The 12,500-nt window shown below is 40.9% G+C and overlaps 1 protein-coding gene across 1 annotated transcript in view; it reads right to left on the minus strand.

Moving 5' to 3' along the window:
* Window positions 1-12,500, minus strand: part of LOC113822760 (adenylate cyclase type 5) — a 293,919-nt gene that overhangs the window by 136,239 nt on the left and 145,180 nt on the right. The window contains exon 3 of the mRNA XM_070145395.1: window positions 2,454-2,603. Within this exon, the coding sequence (XP_070001496.1) occupies window positions 2,454-2,603 (150 nt within the window). The remainder of the gene's footprint in view (window positions 1-2,453; window positions 2,604-12,500) is intronic.

Raw genomic sequence — 12,500 nt, forward strand, 5'->3', positions numbered from 1 at the left:
TCTTGGTGTCTTTTATTACAGCACTAATGTGTGTCTTTATTCTCTTGGAAAACACGAAACGTGCAACGTATGTATGTCTTGTGTAAATTTAATATATGGGTGCACTGTCTTCTTTCCACATTTCCTCCCTTTAATGGGCGTCGCAATGGCCCGTCTGAATCCTCCAGCGTGACTTTATGCCTCCTTAAACTCACAAAACCTTCCCCGTCTTTACACACTGATCCCCATCACTCCCTCGCGAGTACCGACGGCATCCCGCTGTCTGTCCCAGCCACATGCTCCTCTTCCCGCGATTGATCCTATATCCTCTTAAATTGGGAACATTCCCGGTCTAAGGAACTTGCGCTGAATTTATGTCTCCATCCATCCCAGTCCTCTGTTGGCTTAGCAGGCTTTTCTGGGAATAATACACCTCTCTTCTTTTTCTTCTCCTCTTTCCCTCTCCTCTCTTCTCCTCTCCCGTCTCCCGTCCCTCCGGATTCCCATAGGTGCTGTAGGTTTGTCAGAATAAACATATGTGTGTTGGAAGTGTACGTAGGGGGTTAGTGTGTCCGCTGTGAGTCTACTCTTACACTTGTGTCTGTGTAAATATGAATGCAGTAATGAGGACGACCCTGCGTCACTATCCTCTTGCTGTTCTCATTTTCCTCCCGTTTTATAGTTACTAAACATTTTTTTTTACCTTCTGTTTCACTGAATTCCTCATATTCCTTTTCCTTTCCATGTATTGTTGATCTCAAATTCCTTCCCATCATCCCTTTCCTACTGTCTTCCTATACTCCCTCTCCTTCCATTTACTGACCCCTTCATATTCCCCCTTTCCTTTCACAGTCCTCATCATATTCCGTTCCCTTTCCCTTTATTGCCCTCCCCCCTCCCCCCCTCGTTTCCCTTATACTGAACATGATCTCGATTCCTCCCATACCCGCTCCGCACCTCATATCGTGTTTCTTCGCTGATAATGAAGTTTCGCTGAGCCATTGTATATTGTCTTAATTATATAGTGAAGCAGGCACTGTAGAAGGGCGGAGGTAAACTCGCTTTTGCCGATAGCGACGTTCGTGTGTGAGGCTGAGGGAGGGAGAGGACCGTCTGTCAGTGCGGTCATGAGTGAGAGAGAGAAAGGGAGGAAGAGATCCCTCTGTCAGTGAAGTCATGGGTGAGAGAGGGAGAGGGAGGGGTGATTCTGACCGCCCATGCATGCACCGTGCACATGTCATTCTGGACCCATTCGTACACTTCCCACACTTGTATAAATCTTTTACACCATCACTAGACTATTTTATTCTACAGGAATTCTCATCATTATTCCCTATTCTTGGTGTTCGACCCGAGCGCGGCACTGAACTCTGTAATAAGACACTCGGCCGTGGCAATCAGCAGGTCGCATGCTGGAGTGCCTTGTTGATAGCGCCAGACCTTGCTGAATGTCCCTAGGATCAAGCAGCATCTCGAGAGACGTCGTCCCTATTAGGGGCCAATCGGAGCCAAGGGGAAGGGGGTGGCCGGGGGTGGGGGGGTAAGGCGACTGGGTAACGAAAATTGATTTTCCTCGAATTTCTACTTTACATGGGATAAAACTTGAAGGCGAGAGTGCATTTCCTCGTATTATTTACTTATCTCGCGGAGTAATAAATATACAGACCATAAAAACAAAACAGCGATAACTGCACCAATATCTTAGACCGGATTTGTCATCCCTATTTATATATATATATATGAGTGTGTGTGTGTGCATATATATATATATATATATATATATATATATATATATATATATATATATATATATATATATATATATATATATATATATATATACACACTCATATATATATGTATACATATATATGTACATATATATTCATGTCTGTTTATATAATATATATATACACATACAAATATGTACACACACACACACACACACACACACACACACACACACACACACACACACACACACACACACACACACACACACACACACACACACACATGTATGTATCGTTATATGAGGCTGGGATGCGTGCAAATAAAGCTTTTAGAAATAAAGCATTCCTCATAAAGGGAAACTAATACCTATTGCCAGACTGACACGCCAAGTCCAATCACACGCCCATGCAAATGAAATACAAAGTCCCTCAATTTTCCAAGCAAGAAGGAGAAGAAGAAGAAGAAGAAGAAGAAGAAGAAGAAGAAGAAGAAGAAGAAGAAGAAGAAGAAGAAGAAGAAGAAGAAGAAGAAGAAGAAGAGGAAGAAGAAGAAGAAGAAGATTAAGAAGAAGGAGAAGGAGGAGGAGAAGAAGAACAACAACAACAACAACAAGAAGGAGGAGAAGAAGAAGAAGAAGAAGAACAACAACAACAACAACAACAACAACAACAACAACAACAACAACAACAACAACAGCGGCAAAAGCAACTGCTCTGCACCCATAAGCGAGTTCTGTTTACCTGTTGCTGATTCTCGCGCTGCGTGTTCATCCGGGCGGAGATGCACTGACGGGTCTCGATGAACGCCTGTCTCCTTGCCGCCTCGCCGGGGTAGTGCGTGAACAAACCCGCCACGTTCACGCAAGCGAAGAGCATCCCGTTGCACACCAACTGGAGGGAGAGGGAGAGAGAGAGACAAACGAATTATTATCATAGCCTGGAATTCACTTTGTTGCTGTTTTCCACTCATGCCTGCAATAGTATGGTCCCACTTGTTGCGCTTCCGTGATTTCTCTTGTCGCGGGTCTTGGCTGCGGAATCTGCCGTCAGCCAGGACAAAGGCGCGACTACGTGTTCTGTTCTGGGATCTGGTTTTAACACCGTAAAAAGACATTGTTGGCTTCGCTTCTTCGATAATAACAATGGAAAGACACTTAAATAACATGATATGGGTTGATAATCAATATCTTGAGTTTATTACACAACTATTGAGCATTTTTAGACCTTTTATGGCGCATAAAGAAAGCTGAGTTGGCCTCTCCGTCAAACAATGAAGATAACGAGTTCAGGCACAGAATAACAAGTGAAGAGAAAAGAGATAAGAAAGAGGAGGAAGGCGTGGGTGAAGAGATAGATTAATCAGAAAGTGGATGAATAAATGTAGGAAGGGGATGGTTCTATTCGTTAATTGATTTACTGAACTGAATTGATAAACAGAAGGAAATATGAGGGAAAAAGGATGGGAGGGAGAAGAAAGAAATAGGAGAGGAGAAAATATTAAAGAAGGAATAGAGAAGCTGGGGGAGAGAGAGAGAGAGAGAGAGAGAGAGAGAGAGAGAGAGAGAGAGAGAGAGAGAGAGAGAGAGAGAGAGAGAGAGAGAGAGAGAGAGAGAGAGAGAGAGAAGGGAGAGAGAGAGAGAGAGAGAGAGAGAGAGAGAGAGAGAGAGAGAGAGAGAGAGAGAGAGAGAGAGAGAGAGAGAGAGAGAGAGAGAGAAAGAGAGAGAGAGGGAGAGAGAGAGAGAGAGAATAGATAGTTACAATAACCTGAGAATAAAGGGCACACATACTAATAACATCGAAATCAACCTTTTTAGTGGACACACAAATCACACCGATGAAAAAATGAAAAAGGTGCCTCCGTCGCCCCTATCAATATGTCTGGCCAAGGCTCGTGCTTCCTTCGTTATAAATGTGGTTCATAACAGGACTATCTCCTAGGCATATCAACTGTCTCATATTCATTGTCCACGACCTCTTGCAAGTCGGGACAACCCTTAGGAGATTTCTAAACGGTCATTCAGCATTTGCTTAAAATGAGTAATCTTACTGGCTATGGGTTTTGGTAGGGTAATTTTAACGCGCAATAGAGATAGAAACACAGACAACGGGACAGTACGATAACCAAACACCGAGATGAAATGAAAAGCAGCAACAATAACAGTCTCCTTATTGTGGCTGTGTGTTCATTCCATCTGCGTCCGCCCTTTCCTGTGTTTATACATATTTGAAACATATCTAGAATTCCTGCAAAGCACCACGCATGCGCTGGGTGTACCATTTCTAAAATAAAGCCACCTCCTCCTGGTTACCAAGGCAACTTCAGCCTCACATACGCAATGTCGCTGGAAATCCTTTCGGTAAACCGCGTGTATCCGCGGGGAACAGACCCGGCTCCAACCTCTGATTGACACGCGCTCTTTATCCACCCCGGCCACAGGCTATGGAAACGGTAACAGCAAAAACAAGCAGACAAGTAGAGAAAACTGCGGGTACGGTTGAAGGAACAGCGACCGTGCGACCTTTCCTTTGTAAACTCCCCTCAGTCACCCCGATACGAAGGTCAATTCCAGTCAGCAGGAAGAAAATCATGAGTTGATTTAATGAACTGAAGCGGATGAATAACGCCGGTGTAGAGAAAACCCAACATATACGCGGAGTTTCCAGAAATTATATAGGGTCTCGACCTCGGTCCCTTGAGCGAGTACTGAAAAATGTACGGACGAGAACCCGCTACTGGCATTCCATAAAACCGACCGTAATGTTTGGTCCGAGGAAATGTGTCTTTTTCTCCCCTCTGTTCCTTTCTTCTTTACATGGATTTTGTATTGTTTTGCTAACGATGCTCTGTGGTAACTGCTGTTTTCCGAAAGCGTCCTCTTAATTGTGGAATGTATAAATGCCGTAAATCATTAGCATGGTAACCATTCAACGCTATTTTTACTTATATAAGTACCTCATAATGTAGTTAAAAGGCTGTCGCTGTTATGCAGGCCGATAACGATAACAAAATACTTTTCTTTGATTTGCGGTTTTTTTCTTCTTAGTCGTTCTGTTTGCTTGCGGATTCTCTCCTTGGCATGGGCGCTGTAACCTGCCTCAGCTAGAGTAATATGAGCAAGAATTAGCATATAGAGTAAAAGTCTTTTATATGGGACCATATAACACACTTTTATCTCCGTGTGAGGGCTTGTAGCAGCGCTGGGAAGGAAAAAGGTATGGATCAGTCCTCCTAAGTGTGTTGTCTTACCATAAACTGCTCCTTTCTGGTGAACCTGACAGGAACCATCTGCAAGGGGGTACCTTCCCAGTTGCATACTTTTCCCTCCTATCTTATAGTTAAGGAATAATATATGGTTATGTAGGATGTTTTCTTTTTTCATGAATAATGTTTTCAGGAGAATTTGGTGTTGATCGTTTAATGTGCTCTGTCGTGTACATCATATAATTTTCATGAATTAACAGGTAGGTATATAGGTTGTAGGGATGAGAAAGAAGATCTGTACAATCGGGGTCATAATATTTATTCGACAGAGGAACAAATTCGTTCCTGTTCATATGTTCAGATACGTTCTGAGAAAGATGAAGATGGATTTCTTTTTTCCAGGAAATCATATTGAACGGCAGTAACAAAATTCTCCATTTCTCTGTAATTCATCCTGTCTGCAATCATGTTTTATTCGTCTTCATACATCTTTCACATAATGCCTTCTTCTGCAACTCAGTAAAAAATGTAACTAAACATTAAGCTGTGCACATACACAAAAAACTTTTCATTCTAATTTCAAAAAATCGAACGCATATAGCTCCGGGCTTTTCCTCATACTTAAACGTTCTTTGATCCCGATAGCCAAAACAGTATTCAAAAGCGTACTCCATCTCATCTTTTGGCTAGAGTGTGTGCACGTAGAGCTTTGCGACGCTGGAATCAAAAGGGATGATACAGAGAGAGTGCGTGCGAGAGAGAAAGAGGGGGAGGGGGTAAGGAGAGAGGGAGGGAGGACGGTAGATAGGTAGGTAGGTAGGTAGGTAGGTAGGGAGGGAGGGAGGGAAGGAGGGAAGGGAGGAAGGAAGGAAGAAGGGAAGGAAGGAAGGGTAGGAGGAAGGAAGGAAGGGAGGGTAGGAGGAAGGAAGGGAGGGTGGGAGGAAGGAAGGAAGGAAGGAAGGAGGGAAGGAAGGAAGGAAGCAAGGAAGGGAGGGAGACAGAGAGAGAGGCAGGCAAACAGACGTAATCGCTGGCAGATACCATTTCTCTAGTCAATTTCCTATATTAATCTTTATAGACCTTTTTACTGTTCATTATTATCCGCTCCGATCACATCCTGTATTCTTATGATTTATATAGCTACTTTGATAGGTTTCCATTTTCTGATTACATGACCCCCCCCCCCCCCAAAGAAAAAAAAAGTAATGGAACATCTTACCTTTACAATCTTAATGCAGTGAAAACTAGATAAATTAGTATACAGTGCTCAACATTTCATTTAATTTCCAGTAATAGACGCTTAGTTTTGTTTATATTTAAACTTAATCCAACAGCTGCGCATTCTCGCTGAGCGCAGTAATGACAAACGGCCAGTTAAATTGCACAAGGCCCTACCCCATGAATATTCATAGATACGGACATACATATACACAGAAATTTAATGCAGATCTGTTTATCTGTCTGATAGATATTCATTTATCTATCTCTCCGGTAGATATGCATGTCTAGACAAATATATTATTTAATTCTGTGTACATGCACGTCTGCACGAAGAATATTCTTTCGGTCGGACCTCGCGAAATTTTAACCAACCGGCCAAAAATACTGGGACTGAGAATGCATCTTTTGTGTGCGTTGAGATAATTAAGTTTTAAACACCTAAATAATGTGATTTTTGTTGCTTAGGCAGAGAGGGTTTCGATTTTTCACTGAAGACTCGACCTTTTGCAGGTCATACAGCAAAGGAATAAGTTACCTCACAGTATCGCGACTTGTAAAACACCAACTGGATCGCTTCTCATGGTCGGAGACGCACTTGGGAAAATTCTAGAACTATGATGATTCTTCCAGGATGATAGTGAAACTTGAGAAACCTTACCAAGAGACGATAAATCTATTCAGAAACTTGCCAGGTACGCGCTTCTAATTGAGACTGATAGGTGATATTAATCAATACCATCGCGGGAGAACAGAGACGGGCTTCTTCCTTCGTGTCAAGTGTCGCGAGCGGTCACCTTATCGGCATCGCCTTGGCTGCATTTGTCCCGCCAGTTTACACTTTTCTTCCAGAGTTCTCCGTTCGGCTTGAAGATGCTGATGTCTGTGGCACTGAGCTGCGCAAACTAACTACATGATGGATTTGCACACCTTCCAGGTATTTTGCTTTCAAATTTGCAAAGCAAAAAGTCCGTTATTTACCAGACGCATCTTCTTGGAATGAAATTATAGTTTGTGTTTATCTTTGCCATTCAGTGATTCCTGCGTTTCTGAATGACACACACGACATTCAGCGAATTTAAAGTCTGATAAAAATACCCCGACTTATGGCAATTCAGGTAACAAGAGCGGTTATCTTTAACCAACTATCGTCGTTTGTGAGACAGAATGGCGGACAAACGAACATCCGGACACAGACAGGTATAGGGGGGAAGCGGGAAATTCGTAAGGCTAAAACAGAATAAGAAAAAGCACCTTGGTCTGCCACATTATGAAGTATTATCAATGCTTCTGATGCGCGTGTTTTTTTTTTTTGTTTTTTTTTTTCTTTTTTGACTACCGCATAGCAAGTAACAATATATAAAACATAACCAGATGGAATCATGACTCATAAATTTTAAGGAGTTACATTATAAATAATTAGGTACAATGACAAGACAAACATAAAAACATAAACATTTAAAAGAAAGAACGATATTCAATATCTCCGTCTCTATCATTCTTTCTCACCAGCAATTAAACTGACATCCTTTCATGGTTTACCTATCTTTATCGTTATTATTTCCATGAAATGTAAGCCGCTGGGCAATCCTGTATTCATTCTATTTTCAGAATTTACTCAAAACAATCGAGGATATGTATCCGCTATACACTTCGCTCCGACCGTTTTGTTTGCCTTCTAATCCCCCGGGGAATTGTACAGAATACGACAGCAACGAGCGACGGCGTGGGCTTCACTTCGGGAAAACAAGAAAATATGTATACCAGTGTCTGTGAGCGTTGTGTCTTGGAGGCTATTATGCAGGTTTCCCCCAGAGTCAGTGTTCGGAAGTCATCCGAGCGTCCACTAGAGAAATTCACTCCATGTATTATTTTCAACGAAAGCTTGTAGATTTACCGCCAAATAAAGAACCAGCCTACTCTTTATCTTCGCAAATGGCTTGTCGCAGCGCCACTATCGGGTGCCTTTTAAACGTGTTTTCCGCCCGGTACTCTGGAAAAATATCCGTCGATATTAAAAAAAACAATTCAAAATTTCGGATCTTTAATATACCTCTGCATCATTTGAGAAACTATGAGTCCATGCATTCGATTTTATTAAAACAGACCGACGCAATGGAAGAAAAAAAAATCATAAACCCCCGCACCCTTTCGCCAGAAACGAGTCTTCAGGTGAATACCAATATGGCGGCCGAGCTAGCGATTCGGCGGAGCATCTTTCCCGGCTAATTCCGCGTTAACCACTTCATCGATCCGAACGTCAGAGCGTGTCGTCGGTGAGTCGGGAAGATTGAAAAGTGTGAACTATGGAGATTTTGTTGTGTAACGTTCCTCATAATTCTACGGATGGTAATCAAAATGATAGATTCTTATTGGTATTTATTTTATGTTATATACGTAAGTAATATTAATCATCAGCCATTGGTAACAGCTGAAGAACACGAAGTTTATATGTGCTAAGAACCTGTACATTTAGATCAATTTTTTTTTTATCCCTATTAACACAAATGTGAACATTTGATCTTCCATAGCCTATTCGTCTGTGAAATAATCATCTATATGAATAGGTCAAAGTCATAACTGTATTTCTCTCATTAATATTAATTCTTAAATTTCATCCAGATAGAGAAATCTAATAAAATCAAAACCAAATTCCACTTTTCGCATCATCGCTAAGCCAACCATCTGACTATATCCCAAGAAAAAAAATGGCGGCAGCTAACAAGGCCAGTGACAGCCACAAAAGCACAACGCGAAAACGATTTGCAAAAAAAAAAAAAAAAAAAAACGTTAATTTTTCTTCATACAACGCGAAAAACTTGTGTATCATCCAGGGATTGATTGATTATTTAAAATCATCTGCGGCGTCAATAGCTATGATCATTAACAGCGAATACGGTGTAAGATTATAATGTTTGAATATCTAGAACGCTTAAAAATCTATCAACAAATAATGTATCTAATAATAATAATAGTAATAGTAATAATAATAATAATAATAATAATAATAATAATAATAATAATAATAATAATAATAATAATAATAATAATAATAATAATAATAAAAACAATACTGATAATAATAGTAATAATAATAATAATAATAATAATAATAATAATAATAATCGTCATCATCATCATCATCATCATCATCATCATCAATACATAAGTAAATTCACATCAACAATCAAAACATAAATATCACACTCTAAGCAACGCATCGACAGCACGCTCAACCCATCTGCAGCTGCGATCCTCCAGGCTCTAATCTTCAACAGAGAAAACTAACCTGAAAACTTAAGAATAAGGAAAAAAAAAATCCGATCCTACGAAAGCAAGAATTCAAATTGTCCTTCCAACATTTTTTCAAATCCCCCAGTCTGGCTTTGTCCGTTAGAGCAATCTTCTGCGCGGTTCCCTTTGTTGCCTGACCACATTCCCTGGTGTCTGTCAAAAGCCGCAACTTCCCCCGTCTTGGCGTCTGATCCGAGAGACACTTGGCAGCTACGAGGGAATCCCGCCGAAGGAAAGGTAACAATCAGCGAAGTATTCAAGAGAGTTTAGAGGATCTAGCAGATAAGAGATTGCCTCGCCCCGCTCCTGGCAGTCGCTCTCTACGTCCTGCGCTCGCCCTTACTCCTTCTCTTTTATCTTTTTCCTTTTTCTTGTTCTTGTTCTGCGTTGTCCTCTTCGTCTTTTTATTATAATCCTCCTCCTCATTATACAGACCCTTTTCTTCAGAGGTTTATTATCACAATTACTGATATCGTCACCATCACAATCATCATTATCATTACCATCAACATAGGCATTACTCTACTCTGAGTCAGTCAAAGGGTCAAAGGTTTTCTCATTTTTGAATTGATAATGTTAATGTGAAGTAAGTTTCAATAAGCTTGTAATCACGCACTTTTTGTAGCATTTTGGCATACGTATTTTGAGCGTTCTATCTTCACAGAGCACATAACTTTAATTGTCTGTAAAATTAACCCTTTGGATTTAGATACTTCCAGAGTCAGGTATCCATTCCAGTGTGCAATTAGGTGATGTTGGTATTGGTTCATAACAAACCGGCACGTTCATAGTTGCCGGCAAGGACGGACGTGTTTTTGTTTCCGAATATATAGCCGGTTTTGGTTCGATTTGACAGGTTCATGCTCTAGATCAGGGGTTCTTAAGCTAGGTTTCAGGTGGTCCGTGAGGATAAGATAAAAAAAATACCATTACTTTTTGCATAAAGACCGTTTTTTTCGAATGTTTACTTTAAAGTTTATACTCCTTTGTGTATCTCATCTACGCATGAAACAATCACGTACATTATACACATTGCATGCAAAGTTGTATCTGTGAGAATATTTCAGGGGAAGGGGGTCGATAGTTTTCATCCGGTTCTCAAAGGGGTCCGTGACTAAAAAAAATCATGAACCACTGTTCTAGATAATCTCACCATTTTGATTTGCACATTATGTATGTTCCAAGTCATTTACGGCATGAATTGTGGTATTATTATGCCTATCATGGGGAAGCTAAAGGTAAACATCAACTTTTGCTAAAACCCTGAACACAGTCAGACTGTTTTTGCAATAATGCTACTTGTTATTGAATCTTTAACGTTATGCCAAAATTTACTATATCCCCGATAATTACTAATTACAAACTAATCCTAAAAGTAACCTTTTTGCAAATTCTAAATGACCACTGTTTAAAACTACTGTTAATTATGAATGATTAATTTCAGGGATAACTTTAGAAGTAAAGTTAAATAAATGAAAATGAATTTGTTGCAATAATTACTAGTATAACCGAAGTATCCTGAGAGGTTACCAGAACAATCTGATGAAAAAATAACTTTCAAACTTTTTTTTATAATGAAATCCCGTGAACTGATTTAATTTGACATTCTCTCTCTCTCTCTCTCTCTCTCTCTCTCTCTCTCTCTCTCTCTCTCTCTCTCTCTCTCCCTCTCTCTCGCTCTCTCTCTCTCTCTCTCTCTCTCTCTCCACCTATCTATCTATCTATCTCCCCACAAATACACATGTAAGACTGCATGCATACATTTATCCGTCGACATTTACACCATTAAAACATCAGATTATATTCCTATTAGTGCCCAATAAATGCAAACCATTGGACACAAATCTATTGTTATTCGCCAGCCCCCCTCTCAAAACAACAACAGATGCTATTATTCTCCACCATTGCGCTGTTATGCACAACGGATGCTCAGTCAGACACAATGGACGCCTCGAATAGACAGAATCAACGTTCGTAACCACACGAAGTCCAACTTTCCTGTCCGTGTCCATACAAACAAGCGTGGAGAATTTTGTATAAATGCATACATTACACTGCCGCTTGCTTCGATTCCATGTTTTTTACGGCCGCAAACATTTAGAAAAATCAACAACGCAATTTGCTGTGTCCCCTTTGTTATAGCTGCCGCCCGGAGCAAAGCGAGATGGGAACTTTTCAACAATGGAAAGATGGCTGGTGTGTTAGCGAAGGGGAGACGATCATCGGGGAAGAAGGAAGGTGAGAAGGGTTACTTAATAAATAGGATAAGCGATTGATAAGGTAGATAGGAAGGATGCGAGAGCAAAATAATTGGGCGAAAGGAAAGACAGGGAAACGGATGAAAATAATGGGCAATACTTCAAAAGTGGCAAAGGGAAGGAAAACATGGAAAAAAGCAGAATAGCTTGAACATGAACAAAGGAACGAGACGACAAAAATGCGATTAACAACATAATTTGAAAGCAAAGCAATATGAAACACAATGTACAATGTGTGTGTGTGTGTATGTGTGCGAGAGAGAGAGAGAGAGAGAGAGAGAGAGAGAGAGAGAGAGAGAGAGAGAGAGAGAGAGAGTGTGTGTGTGTGTGTGTGTGTGTGTGTGTGTGTGTGTGTGTGTGTGTGTGTGTGTGTGTGTGTGTGCGCGTACGTGCGTGAATTAGTGAAAGAGAGAGTGTGTGTGGGCCTGTGCGTGTGCCTATGCTTATCTGCGTGCGTGCGCATGTGCATGTGTGTCTGTGTATTCATAGAGGAAGAGATGAAACACATAACCTACTTGCTAGTCTCACAAGTAAAAAAAAAAAAAAAAAAAAAAAAAAAAAAAAAGCGTCGCGACCTGCTTTCCCTAAGACCGAGTCCTGCTTCTCCACAAGGACTCCCAAAGAGCACGTTATAATCCTGCGTGAGACCGCCAGCCAGGAGGGCGCCCCCTAGCATGGAGATTATTCTTATCACCTTTTGTTCCTCCTTCGAAATATATTGCCCCTTTTCCACTGAGCCTGATAAACGGCGTCCGCGCAGCTGGCTGATTAAAGTCGGGATATTTGCGAGTGAATAAGATGCTTATCATGGCCATT

Source organism: Penaeus vannamei, chromosome 33 (genome assembly GCF_042767895.1).
Source record: "Penaeus vannamei isolate JL-2024 chromosome 33, ASM4276789v1, whole genome shotgun sequence".
Lineage (NCBI taxonomy): Eukaryota > Metazoa > Arthropoda > Malacostraca > Decapoda > Penaeidae > Penaeus > Penaeus vannamei.